This window comes from Microcaecilia unicolor, chromosome 2, assembly GCF_901765095.1.
Source record: "Microcaecilia unicolor chromosome 2, aMicUni1.1, whole genome shotgun sequence".
Classification (NCBI taxonomy): Eukaryota; Metazoa; Chordata; class Amphibia; order Gymnophiona; family Siphonopidae; genus Microcaecilia; species Microcaecilia unicolor.
In genome coordinates this window covers 577,874,049-577,889,524 of record NC_044032.1, presented here as the reverse complement: position 1 = coordinate 577,889,524, position 15,476 = coordinate 577,874,049, and the positions used below count along the sequence as shown (strand labels likewise).

The 15,476-nt window shown below is 41.6% G+C and overlaps 1 protein-coding gene across 3 annotated transcripts in view; it reads left to right on the top strand.

The window, feature by feature from the left end:
* Window positions 1-15,476, top strand: part of TENM3 (teneurin transmembrane protein 3) — a 582,976-nt gene that overhangs the window by 218,846 nt on the left and 348,654 nt on the right. For all 3 annotated transcript variants that reach the window (XM_030191520.1, XM_030191518.1, XM_030191519.1), the window contains exon 3: window positions 4,797-5,034. In XM_030191520.1, coding sequence (XP_030047380.1) covers window positions 4,797-5,034 — 238 coding nt within the window. The remainder of the gene's footprint in view (window positions 1-4,796; window positions 5,035-15,476) is intronic.

Sequence of the window (15,476 nt, the reverse complement as noted above, 5' to 3'; positions counted from 1 at the left end):
GCATCAGTATCAGGCGAGTTCCCATCCGAACAGTCCCCCCCCCCCCCAGGGGCAATTCCCACTTAAGGGGGGACAGTTCCCACCAATGACTTCCCCCCCCCCCCCCACCTTGGTCATTTCCCACGCTCCCTAGCCTTTTTTTTTTTTTTTTTTAAATGGCGTCTGGAACAAGGAGTGTAAAGCAGCATATGGATATACACAGAGGATGTATAATAACAGAATCACTTTTCATAAGTAGAGTAGTGATTTGTTATAAATCATAATCAGTGTGTCATTGTGAGGGGCTGAATTAGGTTTAAACCTAGTTTGGGGGGGGGGTGTGGTGGAGCATTGCCACCCCACATGAACTGCAGTTTGTATTTATTTATTTATTTACTTACTTACTTACTTATTTATGGCATTTAGATCCCGGATTAAACATGAATTAGATTGGGTGTGTGTGTATGGGGGGGGGGGGGCACAGGTAGAGTAGTAATTTGTTATAAATTGTAATGAGTTTGTCATTTTGAGGGGCTGAATTAGGTTGAAACCTAGTCTAGCGTGTGTGGGGGATTGCCTCCCCCTTATGAACTGCAGTTTGTATTTATCTATTTATTTATGATATTTAGATACTAGATTAAACATGAATTAGGTTGAAACCTAGTTTGTGGGGATGTGGGGGGGGGGCATTGCCCCCCCCCCCCAAATACAATGCATGTCTGGAAGGGGAAAGGAATGTGTAAAAGATAATGTTGGGGGATGTGAGGGGGAACTACCCCCCCCCCCCCCCCCACAGAAAAAAATGTTCTGGAAGACAAAAGAGAAGAAGATTACTTTTCCTAGTGTGTTTTGTATTTTTTGGGTTATGGGTGGGAATTGTCCTCCCTGGTATGGTGCAGGGGCGTAGACACGGGTGGGCCTGGATGGGCCTAGGCCTACCCATTTTGGGTTCAGGCCCACCCAGGAGCGGAGGGAGCAGGCAGCACTGATCCTGCAACTGCCTCCTCTCTGACGGCAGCGCTTTCCAGATGCTGCCTACCGCCGCCACGATCTACCTCCGAGTCCTCCCTCTGTCTCACTCTCAGTCACAACAGCAGCGGTAGCATCGCGATTCAAACACGCTGCCTCCTGCTTCTAACCCGGAAGTGTCTCCTCTGCAGAGGAGACGCTTCCGGGTTAGAAGCAGGAGGTAGCGTGTTTGAATCGCTACCGCTGCTGTTGAGAGTGAGACAGAGGGAGGACTCGGAGGTAGATCGTGGCGGCGGTAGGCAGCGTCTGGAAAGCGCTGCCGTCAGAGAGAGGGCGGGCAGGTGGAATGGGAGGGAAGGATGCATGGGGGTGAAGGAGAATCGCTGGACACATGGATGGGAGAGAGGAGAGTCACGGGATGGAGGTGGGGGTCAGGGGAGAGAGGAGAATTGCTGGGGATGATGGATGGATGGATGGAGGTGGAGGGCAGGGAGAGAGGAGAATTGCTGGGGATGATGGATGGAGGTGGGGGGCAAGGGAGAGAGGAGAATTGCTGGGGATGATGGATGGAGGTGGGGGCAAGGGAGAGAGGAGAATTTCTGAGGATGGATGGATGGATGGAGGTGGGGGTCAGGGGAGAGATGAGAATTGCTGGGGATGATGGATGGATGGATGGAGGTGGGGGTCATGGGAGAGAGAGAATTGCTGGCGATGGATGGATGGAGGTGGGGGCAGGGGAGATAGGAGAATTGCTGGCGATGGATGGATGGAGTGGGGGGCAGGGGAGAGAGGAGAATTGCTGGGGATGATGGATGGATGGAGGTGGGGAGGGGTAGGGGAGAGAGGAGAATTGCTGGGGATGGATGGAGGTGGGGGGCGGGGGAGAGAGGAGAATTTCTGGGGATGGATGGATGGAGGTGGGGGGCAGGGGAGAGGAGAATTGCTGGGACTGGATGGAGGGAACAGGGGCAAGAACAGAATTGCTGGGGATGGATGGATAGGGGCAGGGGAGAGAAGAGAATTGCTGGGGATGGATGGAGGGGAGAGGAGAGTTGCTGGACATGGGTGGATGGAGGGGAGGGAAGAGGAGAGATGAAGGTTGCTGGACATGGGTGGATGGAGGGGGGGCAGAGGAGGGTTGCTGGACATGGATGGATGGATGGAGGGAAGGGCAGGAGAGAGGAGGCTGCTGGATATGGATGGAGGAGAGGGAAGGGAGAGAGAAGGAATGCTGGACATGGATGGAGGGGAGGGAAGAGTGAGGAAGGAGATGAGATGAGGGAAAAGGAAGAGAGGAGAAAATTGCACATGGATGAAGAAAATAGGCAGAAGCTGGATCCACTGGACAGTCAAGTCTGCGGAGGACCCAGAGCAAGAAATGAAGAAGAAAGGCGGAAAGTAAAGAAATAAATGGAAAGGAAGCCCTGGAAACGGAGTAAAGAGGACAGATAGCAGCAGAATCAGATACTGGGCCAGTATGATCAGAAAAACAAAGTCACCAGACAGCAAAGGTAGAAAAAAAATCATTTTATTTTCATTATAATGATTGGAACATGTCCACTTTGAGAATCAGGTGCTCAACATTAAAAGTTTATATTTATTTATTACTTATTTATGGCATTTTATCCCACATTAAACATGAATGAGATTGGAACCTGGGATCATTTAATGTTTTTTTCCTGGAGAGAGTAATGCATTGCCTCCCCCACCCCCCAGGCTCTCTCCCCGGCTATAGCCAGCTCTGCAATTTTGAGGGGAGGTGCACAGGTGGACGGGGGGGGGGGGGGTGCAGAGGTGGACTGGGGAGAGAGCCATTTACCAGCACACCACTGTCTAGTGCCCACCCATCCAACCTGTTGGCCCACCCAAAAATTGACTTCTGGCTACGCCACTGGTATGGTGGGAATTGGTTTGGTGGGAATTGTCCAGATGGAAATTGGTGAGTGGGAACTGTCCAGGGTAGGAACTGACCTAGAATTAAAGGCATCATACATACTTGTCTACACATCTGTCTGAACAGTATCCGTGAAAACGCTTATATGGCCCGATTTCCACTGGGGAAAAATTAAAAGTGAACATTCATGCCTGGTTGGGGGGGAATGCTATCAGTCTTGAAAGGACATAAGTGAGTAATTGATACAGCAGTGTTTTTCAAGCCATTCCTGGTGAATTTATTAGTTGTTTGTGCTTCAGGATATAGATACTGGATATACGTATGATAAATTTGCACACAATGGAGGTAGTGTATGCAAATCACTTATATATATATATATATATATATATATATATATATATATATATATATATATATATATATATATATATATATATAATCATTGTAGATTATTTTGAAAACCAGACTGATAGGGAATACTCCAGGAATAGCTTGAGAATCACTGTTGTACAAGAATTAAGAAAGGTTAAGGTATCCCAAAAAAAACAACGGAAATCTCTCACTCTCTTTATATATTTTATATTCCCTGTGTTGCCTTATCAGCAAAGAATTTGCTTCTTACTAGATTGAGGCTTCAGTCTCCCATCTCTCCTTATATAGGATAAGCATAGACATGTTATACCAGTTCAGAACTGACCCTTCAGAGTAACCAACACAGGAATTAGCAAAGGGATAATTACCCGCTTAACAGAATCATTGTTACACCTGACTGAACACAGCCTTCCTCAGCTGTAAGTATTTCATATCTTGAACTCCAGGACAAGAAAGGCACATTACAAACCAAAAAAGACTGCTAAAAATGTTATTACAGTTTCATGTGGATTGGTTGGTGGTGATAGCAAGGAATAGAATATTTCTTGTTCATAAACTTCCTTCGTGTGATGGTATGAGTTGCTGATCAGAAGTAGTGCGGTAGCTGTGTTAGTCCACTTTAAAGGTTAATAAATAAAAATAAAAGCAAAAACTGAAAAATAAGGTAATACTTTTTTTATTAAACACTTAATATATATATATTTTTTTACTAGCTTTCGTATTTCCTCAGATCAGGTAGCTATGGTCCTGACCTGAGGAAAGAAGTTTTGGCTGCCAAAAGCTAGCTGAAGAATGTATGTAGTCCAATAAAAAGGTATCGCCTTAATTTTTAAAAATTTTTTTTTATTAATCTGTGATCACTGTCATTACCTATGACTTGCTTTAAAATGTAGTTATACTGAATACAGTGGTGTGGAATTGGAAAATCTGGTCTTTCTGCGTTCTAATGGATGTAACGGTCGTTAAGTATATGAGTCTTCTGACGTTGTAATCAGATGCGAATCAGTCTGTTAAATATCCATGAAGCAACATCTGCTTCACAGAGTGACCTTCTGCTAAAGAATACTTAGTATCTATTAGCAGAGCACAGTGCAGCTCTGCCTTATTTGAAATGCACTAAACTGGAGTAGTCCTACTGCTGTTTAGTATCAGGCTTGTAATAATGTATTACAATTAAATAAGGCTTTCGAAAAACTCTATTAAATAATTACAGGGATTATATGCATTTTAAATTCTTTTGTATTCTTCTGAGATTGCCCATTTAATTTCAGCGCTAAAAAACATATAAAATGTAAAGGCACTGTAGGGGATCTGTCAAATGTTGTTTTCTGTAGGTGTTACTGTAAACCAGATTTTTTAAAAACCAACAACAAACTAATTAAAACTGGGAATGATTTTACCATCTGTTCTATATTAATTACAAGTTTGCATGTCAAGGGTAAACTCATGCCTGCAGAATGTCAGAGGTCTACTAATAGAATAATATTTGAACATAATCATATGAAGGTTTATTTAAATTTTGACTATTAATGTTGGCAAGGATAGAAAATAAACAGGCATTTATTCTCTTTGTCTCATTTAGAGCAACCTCCAAACAACCAAGGTCAGTCAACCTTGCAACCTTTGCCACCTTCTCTCAAGCAGCATTCTGCGCAGCATCATCCTTCCGTCACATCCCTCAACCGCAACACACTAACAAGCAGGAGGAATCAGAGTCCGGCCCCGCCGGCTGCTTTGCCCGCCGAGCTGCAAACCACGCCTGAGTCCGTCCAGCTGCAGGACAGCTGGGTCCTTGGCAGTAATGTGCCACTGGAGAGCAGGTAACTTTTTTTTCCCCATAAACTATTCATTTCACCACTCCTAAGTAATCTTTATCAATAGAAATCAAACAAAATAAAACATGGAAAAGAAAATAAGATGATACCTTTTTTATTGGACATAACTTAATACATTTCTTAATTAGCTTTCGAAGGTTGCCCTTCTTCGTCAGATCGGAAATAAGCAAATGTGGTAGCAGATAGTATATATAAGAGAAACATCAAAGCATTACTTTGACAGTCTGACAGAGTGGGAGGGTGGGGGTATGCATGGGGACATCAAAGCATTTCATTGATATTCTAACAGGATGGATGTGGGTAGGTGAGAGGAGGGTGATAAACAGAGAAATACAACTTTATGGTTTATAATGGGCTAGAAAACCCAGATCCTTATTAAGTCCTGTCTGTTGGGTGTCAAAATATTCAATCATTCTGACTTCAAAGGTCTTATGTTCCTGTATTGTTTTAAAGTTACCTTTCAGGATTCTTACTGTGAAACCACTGGTGCAGTGTTCTGGTCTTGTAAAGTGTTGGCCCACAGGGGTGGGGGCCTGACTGGCACCGGCTATTTTCATGTGATGTCTGTGCAGATTGAATCTTGTCTTAAGCATCTGGCCCGTTTCTCCAATATAGCATTTTTCATTACATTTTTTACACTGAATGATATATACCACATTGGAAAATGAACATGTGAAAGATTCGTTTATGTTGAATATTTTTCCCTTGTGAATGACTATATACTATTATATATACTATTAGAAATGTTTCCCCCTCTTAAAGTCACTCTCATTAAAAAGTAACTCTTTAATTCAGTAACTGAGCTGAAAGAGGCAAATTTCTATTTACTAAGCCGTGCTACTAGCACATATGTTTCCACATTAACATCTAACAATTATCAAGGCACCTTAGCAGTCTGCAGTTAACATGCAGTAATTTTTGCATTGTGAATTGGGGTGATCAATAGAAATAAAACAAAATAAAACATGGAAAAGAAAATAAGATGATACCTTTTTTATTGGACATAACTTAATACATTTCTTGATTAGCTTTCGAAGGTTGCCCTCCTTCGTCAAATCGGAAATAAGCAAATGTTGGTAGATGACAGTATATATAAGTGAAACATCAAAGCATTCCAGTGACAGTCTAACAGGATGGGGGTGGATAGGTGAGAGACAGGAAAAGTCCGGTGGATGAGGGACAGGGAGATATGCATGGAGACAAGGAGGGTGACAAAGCAGTACAATGTTATGGTTTATAATGGGCTAGAAAACCCAGATCTTTAAGTCCTATCTGGTGGGTGTCAAAATATCTAATCATTCTGACTTCAAAGGTCTTACGTTCCTGTATTGTTTTAAAGTTCCCTTTTAAGATTCTTACCATGAAATCACTGGTACAGTGTTCTGGTTTTGTAAAGTGCTGCCCCACAGGCATTTTTCATATGGTGTCTATGTAAATTAAATGTCTTCTTTAGCATTGAATTGGGATGGATAATGGGCAGGGGCTACATCTTACAGTTACCATGGAAGTAGTTTCTGCATGCTCACTGTTAACACTGCAGATAATGGCTCATGGTTCTAGGTCATTTTCTTTTGGCACGCTTTTATGACGGTTTGTACTGCATCAAGTGGATGGATTACCGCTTTGAGAGTGGATTGATTACTCTCTGATTAATTGTACAGTTCTATTGAATCGACCCCTGAGGCAGGTGTTGTATTGTGCTGAAACATGGCCCATGTCGGGTCAATAATAAAGCACACTTGTGCCTTTTCTTGAGAGCCTGCTATGCTTTTATTCTGGATTGCTTTGTTGTGTATTTTGACGCTGTCCGTTCTATGTCAGTTCCCACCTGGACAGTTCCCGCTGGACAGTTTCCACCCACCAGTACCCATCTGAACAATTCCTACCTAGGACAATTCCCAATGAACCATTTCCACCACACCAGAGAGGACAATTCCCACCCATAACCCAAAAATATACAAAACACACTAGGACAAGTAATCTACTTCCCTTTTCTCTTGCAGATCATTTAGGGGGCCAGTACCCACTCACACCCACCCCATAATATTATCTTTTACATGTCTCTTTCCCCTTCCAGACATGTAGTTCGTGTGTGTGTTTGGGGGGGGGGCAAACTAGGTTTCAACCTAATTCATGTTTAATCCGGGATCTAAATGTCATAAATAAATAGATAAATGCAAACTGCAGTTCATGTGGGGGGGGGGGGGGGGCAATGCCCCCTACACACCCCCAACCTAGGTTTCAACCTAATTCAGCCCCTCAGAATGACACACTGATTATGATTTATAGCAAATCTCTACTTTACTCTGGGCACCATATATAGAATAGGGGGGAGTGCGTCTGTATGTGTATCTATTGCTGGAAGTTTCAGAAGTTTGTCCTGGATCCCCATGCTCTCCCTCTTTCACCCCAGTGATCTTAATTCCAATACCTAATCTCTGTGTTTCCAACCCTTCTCCTCCAGCATCTGTCCTGTGCCTGTTTCTGACTCAAACCTCCAAAAGTGTCAGCCTTCCTCAGCTCCCCAAACTCAGCCGCAACCTCTGCCTTCCTAACCACCTCCTTTCCCCATCATCTGTTCAGGTCTCAATCCAGCCCTCCATCCCATCTGATTGTGTTCATCTCTTAGGACATCCTCCTTTCCCTCACTGTGTTCTCAACTTAATTAGCTAACGAGCAACAATTGGCCGCTAGCAACCAACTATCGACATTAATTGGCATCAATTAGAATTTGCATGCACATCTGTCTGCATGCTATTCTATAACGCTTGGCGCCCAAATCCCATAACATGCAACCCAAAAGGAGCATGGCCATTGGCGGGGGGGGGGGGGGGGGGGGGAGACATTCTGCAAAGTTGCACGCATTGCTGCAGAATAATGGGTCAATGCGCCTAACTTGGGCACCAGCTTTACACCAGATTTCAGCAGGCATAAGTCTGGCATCAAAATTTAGGTTGTGGGAATTGGCACCAAGCGTGATTCTATGAAGGGTGCATGCTCTTTATAGAATTGCACTTAGCGCCAATCTTTTCTGGTCCCTATTTTTGAGCACTATTTATAGAATCTAGCCCATTGTGTACTCCTTCACTGAATGAGATTTATAATATTCCATATAACACATTCCCCGGATTCTATATATGATGCTCAGTGCCCACCCAAGATGCACACGCAAATTAATTAACAAGCCAGTTAACATCAATAACTGAGTGCTAACAACTAATTATTGATAATTGGCACTGATTAGAATTTGTGCACACATCTGGTTGTGCACTATTGACACCTGACTCTCTCAATGTGTAAGTCCAAAGGGGGTGTGGCAATGGGCGTGTTAGGAACATTCTGAAAATTTATGCATGGAATTATGGAATACGGTCTCGGCACACTGTATTTCAGCACCAGCTTTTACTCCAACTTTCAACAGGCATAAGTCTGGTGCCTAAATTTAGCACAGGAACTGGCACTAAGTGTGATTCTTTAAAGCAGTGGCGTAGCTACGTGGGGCCATGGGGGCCTGGGCCCCCATAGATTTGGCCTTGGATCCCCCTGCTGATGACCCTCTCGACCCCCCCCCCTCCTGCTGCCAACCCGCCATCGCCTACCTTTGCTGGCGGAGGACCCCAACCCCCGCCAGCCGAGGTCCTCTTCTTCCGGCGCAAGGCTTCGTTCTGTTTCTGAGTCTGACGTCCTGCACAACACATCAGACTTAGAAACAGAACGAAGCCTTCCGCCGGAAGAAGAGGACCTTGGCTGGTGGGGGTTAGGGTCCCCCGCCAGCCAAGGTAGGTGACGGCAGCGGCGGGGGAGGGTTGGCGGCGGGAGGGGATCAACGTTGGTGGTGGTGGGGGGGTCGGCGGCACCGGCGGGGAGGAGGGCTAAAATGTGCCCCCTCACCTCGGGCTCTGGACCCCCCTCCCGTCGAAGTCTGGCTACGCCCCTGCTTTAAAGGGTGTCTACCCATTATAGAATTGTACTTAATGCCAGTTATTTACAGTGCCAAATTTTGAGCATCATTTCCTGAATCCAACCCATTGTGTAAAACATCATAACAATTACTTCTGTGTAAAATTTCAAGTTTTGGGAGCATAATTTTCCATTTTTGGCAAACAGTTCTCTTGGATGTAGTTGCTGTGTGAAGCTATTCTTATTTTTTATTTTATTTTTTTTACCAGCAACATTGGTTGCTTAATACTCCCACCTGGCTGAGGCACATCTGATGAGAAAGTGTGTATACTTGTCATTGATTTTCCCCCTTAAGGTTGCCTATGAAAATCTGCTTCACAAGCTCCATTTCAGTTGTGGTAAAACCAGAGATGCAGCCCACATAATTTATCTCCAGTGAATGGCACAATTTCTGTGACTCAATTTAGATCATTCCTGTCTTCAGCTTTCTTTCCATTTCACTCAAATACCATAATTTGTCCTTTTGTCTTTTATTGGGTCAAGCAGAACAAATGTGAATAGTACTTGTGCTGAGACCAGAGCCAGTGCATGGTTTCTGTCTGTGACTTCAAAATTTGGCACCCTTCTATCTGCTGACACCACTGGTTTTGATGCTACCCCCCCCCCCCCCCACCACTACCTGCGCACTGCTGATTGTACCTATCTTCCACCTCCCACTGGTACTGCGGGTCCTGCTGGCCCAGAGCTTCCATTTCTAATACTAACATAATGTACCTATATAAGTTTGTGTAAATTAAGTAACTGAAAAGTGTATTGGACTGTAGACCACCATATTGTCCCAATACTTTCTTAAAAAAAAAAAGTGTGCCCAGGAAGGAAAGAGATCAGGCTGCTGCATTTCAGAGGTTGTGAGTATGCTGTAACCTATAGCTTGACCAATGGTTCATCAGCATAGCAGTGAGGATTTAGTCTGTATGGGCTACAAATTGTTCAAAGGTTGTTTATAGTTTGCAGTGGCTTCTAGTCTCCCTACTAGCTTGTTTTAAGGCCCTCTGTGTTGCTTTGAAAGTCTGGACGGTGAACTAGATGGACAGTGCTTTTCAAGTTGTTTTTTTTTTTTTTTTTAAAGGTTAGTTCTTGTTTTTAAGGTTATAGGAAGAAATGACCCAGTATATTTGCAAGATAAATTAAGTTGGTATATCCCCTGGGTCAACTGAGATAATTCCAGGGAACATTGTTAAATGTACCTTCTGTGAAAGAGGTACTTAAATCAAGGTTTCAGCCAAGATCTTTCTCAGTAGTTGGTTTCACTTAATGGAATTAATTGCTCCTGGATCTTCAATTAGAATTGAATTATTATAGCACTCAAGAAAAAATTAAAAACCATGCATGTCTATATTGAGCTGTGGCTGTTACCAGTTGCTGTGGCTAAAGAAAACTCTGGATATTTAGCACTAATATCTGTATAGTGGGTAGCACTGCATATCTGGATTAGGCAGTCATTGCCAGCATTATCTGGATAGCAGTGATATTAAGCCTGCTAACCAGATAAAGTGAGCACATTCCTTTTACTTACTTAACTTTATCTGGTTAGCAGACTGACTATCACTGCTAAACAGGTAACTCTGGGGGAGTGTTATCACTCCACCCACAGGCAGTCCAGCATTATCTGGATAAATAAATATATGATCTGTATATGCTACTGGAGCAGGACTTTAAAATGCTGCCCTTTTGGTGCACATGTTTTAGCCCAAGTGTTTTGGCATGGTCCTTTCACTACCACATTGATTAGATGACCCTGGCATTTTGGCTCAATTTGTTCTGCCAGCAAAATTGAAAGTATTTGCAGCCATTTTCCCTACTGAATTTTGACACACCTCAGATATGGAAAGTATTTGCTGCATAACTCATAATTCGCTTTCTGTGCTGTGTCCCGTGCCACGCTGCCTGAGAAATGGCACTTTTTACCACACTCTGTCCGGTGTCAGCAAATTGTTCACATGCTTTAAAAACAGAAACTTTGTACGACATAACAAGATTGCAATCAAAAGTATTTGATAGCTCGATTTATATTTTGGCCATATCTTGCCGGACTACAGCTTTTTGCCTTTCTCCTATATGTGATTACTAGTGCAATTCTTCATTGACTCATTATTCTATTGGATTCGTATTATAGTGGACTTGAACTGAGATGGGAAGTGGATTTCATTGAAGAATGAAGACTGTACAGTATGCTGGGAAGAGTTGCTTGACTTTGTCATTAAACTCTTATAACTAAAAAAAAATATTAAAAACTTTAAAGTATTTGCTGCCACACCACCCAATGTTTTTGAAAAGTATTTCTGGTGACAACAAAGTTGCTTCCTGCTTTGAAAAGGAAACTTTAACGCATCCTGCCTGACTCATAATTTGCACTCTGTTCGACCCAATAAAAATGGAAAGTATCTGTGGAGATAAATTGGCTACCTGCTTTGAAATGAGAAGTTCCGAGTTCCTTAAGTTGAACTAAAACTAATTGTAACCTAGTTACAAAAGTTGCACTCGCCCGATAATGACAAAGTTGCTTCCTGCTTTGAAAAAGAAACTTTGTGCATCCTGCCTGAATCATAATTTGCACTCTGTTCTGCCCAATAAATGGAAAGTATCTCTAGAGATAAAGTGGCTACTTGCTTTGAAATGGAAAGTTTTTGCAGTCTGACCAAATTCATGCTCTGTTCGGTGTTAACTAAGTGTCTTCTGCATTTAACTGAATGCATACATAAAAGAACAACTCCATACCACTATACATTGGTTATCTTATGTCATGAGTTTTCCAGACTTTTACATTTACATTGATGGAAGACACTCTAACAACACCTGGAAAAGAGAATTTTACATTTACAGTGACAGAAAAGACTTGAAATGACACAGTTCCTCTTTCCCATGTATTGCCAAAGACTTTGACAATACATGGGAAGGAGGAACTGTGTCATTACAGGTATATGTATGTGTTAAACAGGAATAGTAGGGACGGAGCCAAGAAATTCTGGAGATGTGTTGGAAGAAATTATGGTTGTCATGGGCAAATTCACATCAAATCAAATTTTAATTTTTAGAAGAGAAAGTAATAAGCATTAGAGCCATTATATGTTTATATGGATGAAACATTTTGCCAAGCCCCTTCTCATTCCAACCAAATCTATGTAATCTTGGCTGGTCGTGGATGCTTTGTGATGCCAGTATTTTATGTGCTTTTATCAAATAAGACCAGAACTGCTTGCAACAAATTGTACAGATGCATAAAGGAGATTGGACAAGTGTGATATCTGTGGGTTATGAATAAGCGACCATTGCCTCGGCCACCGAAGCATTTCCACAAGCTGATATCCATGGCTGGTTTTTCTTTTTCACTTAATGAAGAATCTGAAGAAGAAACTTAGTGAATTAAATTAGATTACAATTTATAGCATTGATGCTGAACTTGTCTTGGCGGCCAGATGTGTTGCTGCACTTGTGTTTGTGCCAATAAAACATTTAAGTGCTGCGATCAAGGAGTTCGAGAAACATCTTCCACAAGAGTTTGTCCCATTTCTAAACTGGTTTGAGGATATTTTTATATTTGGAGGAAAAAAATCAGAATAACGGTAGATGTTCGCTTCTGATATATGGCATTTGTATGAGTGCTTAATAACCATAACTGCACCAAAAATATTGCAGAAGCAGTATACAGAAAACTTCAAGCAGAACCTGACATGGATTATCCTTCTATATGAAGATTTATAAGTGTGCTTAAAACAATTTGAAAAAAAATCAAGTTTTATTTATTTTGGCTAATGAAAGAATTAAGAACATTGTTTCAATTTTAATTGTAGAAATATCTTGGAATATTTGAGGTATTGCACATAACTTCTTAATGGACTGACGCTAATTATGATTTTACAACTGATGTTTCTTATTAACAGCCTGTGTTGCATATAGCTTGTTGATGATGTTACTGTAATGATGGTCTTGATTAGTCCCTGTTGTGAACTAAAAAATAACTACTTGCTGGATCGATAATAGCTATGGTTTGTCGTTTTAATTGGTGCCTTTTATTAACTGGGTAGTAATAATAATAGCTTGTTATATTGCATTACGAGTCAGCATGTGACCTTTCTGCATTTATCACCCTCTATTGTCCCAAAATAGAGCACCATAGGTTCCCAATCTCTATTACACTGAGATGCCTAAAAGTCAGGTGCTCTCAATCGGTGGTGTACTAAGGTCGGGTGCGTCCAGACAGCTGTGGTGATACTTTTGGGTACGGGCCTTTAGGTTTCACTGTAATGCTTCTAATGCTACTGAATGGTGGGCCGATGGCTTTTCTATATTGAAGCTTTGCCAAATTTTACCCCAGATAAATTTTGCTCTTACCTTTATACATACTCTTTAACGTGCACAGATTTTCTGGGCCTATTTTTTTTTTTCACGTTCACTTGATTAGTCAAAAGTTTGGTTGTAAATGGAAACACCTCTGCTTAGTCCAGGTAAACTTATATGCATATGTGCCAGAAGCAGGTACTTTTACCAATATAGCAGGTGGGCAGTACATGCCTATTTATGCAAATAAAGCAATATTTTATCCATGGATGATTAACCTTTTTATACAGTATAGTCTATAAAAACAGTAAATAGATAAGGTCGCAGGCATGTACTTTTGCTTGTGCTTTCCCTGCTATCTAGAATTCACTTTTGTTTTAAAAATACATCTTATGTACATTTTATGAGTTTCATAAAAACAATATCATATTTATCTCCTCGATTGCTAAATCTTGACCCTGTGCCTTCTGGTTTGCTTCACTGTTGCGCCACCCCCGGTGCGTCACCCCTCCAAAGCACATCACCCCTCTTAGCAAGGTGTTGTGCGGAGCAGGCACGCGACTATCTGCTCTGCCAGTCCCCTGGTCCGGAACAGGAAGTAACAGAGGGGACAGGGGACCGGCAGAGCAGACAGTCGCACGCCTGCTCCGCACACACCCTTGCTGCCTGCCCTTGGTATGCTACTGGAAGCAGGGACTGTTGATTATATATGTCTGTCAATAGTGTATGTAGATGCTAGCGCTATGCAAACTATGATAATACTTTAGAATTTCTGTCCTATCAGATAGATAGTTGGGAAGCAATACTGCTTTTGTCTACAGTTTGTCTTGTATATGCAAGTGGCCTCTATTTAGACAGGGCTAAGGTCACCCCTGAGTTAGGTACATAAAGAATTGACTTAAATATTGCTATCCTTATTTCCCAAGGCACACAGACTAGTGAAGAGCTCCCTTCCAATTAGTGAGCTCACTAAAGCAAATATCAAAAGAGTTGGGTACAGCAGAACAGCAAAAAGCACTGCAGACCAGGATGGCTTTAAATAAAAAGATCTTTAATGGACACTCCAGTATTTAACAAGCATGTACATTATCCCCGGGATTCTATATATCGTGACTTAAGTTGCATCCGCAAATCCAGTGGTATTTTGGATTTGCGCATCCAGATTAATTAGTTAAGCCAATCAATGCTGATAATTGCCACTAAAGCAATTGTTGACACTAATTGCCATTAATTAGAATTTACGTACTGAATTGTCTAAGCGTATTCTATAACGTGGTTATGTAAATTCTTTGAGCTTTGAGCAGACATTATTTTTCTTGGAATAATGATTACATAATATTGAGGAGTATCACAGTAGCCTAAATTAATTAGCATAATGGTAATATAATGTGCAATAAGGGGCAAATAATGTGTGTATTGCCTCCACACACCTTATTAGCTACCTCCTATATTACAGAGTCCAAAGAAATATCTATTATTGTAAGGGTGATGCGGTACACATTCTGCCCTAGAGAACCATATAATTGATGAAAAAGTCACTCTGTAATTCATTATAAAATCAAACAAGAATTGAGTATGTTGGAAAAATTTCTCCTTTTCTTCTCACAGTATTTCAGTTTAAGGCATCTGTTCTTCATTATATAGTCATCTATTTACAGGATTTCGTAATATGGGAAAACACTGAGTCTCTGATTGGCTCAAGACTCATTTAAAGTCCTTGCAAGATTTCTATTGGCCTGTTTGTTATATGACTATGGAGTCCAACTTCTTGGTTATGCAGTTCAAAGATTTTGTTTTTAGTATTTAATTTCTGATTAATGAAGAAGTCAGACAGTTTCATGATCCCAGTGAGACAGTCTGGAAGTGCCTAGTGACCTTGGCAAGTTGCATGTTTATATCTCGGCTCCAGTTGTGGTCATTATCCAGCTACTAAATGTCACTGCATCAGGATTTATTAGTCATTTTCTGCTTTCTTGCTTTGTTTCTATACAGCTGACATTTCTTGTGTAAAAATGATATTATAGATACCTTTTAAGGTGATTTGATCAATATTCTATGGTAGAACTTCACATTGTTCAGTAAAAAGCCCCTTAATTCTATTATGAAGTTTAATGTACAAGTCTAACTTTAAAAGTTAAGATCCTAAATCTTTCAATATTGACTTTATAATCTTTACTGTCAGATAAACT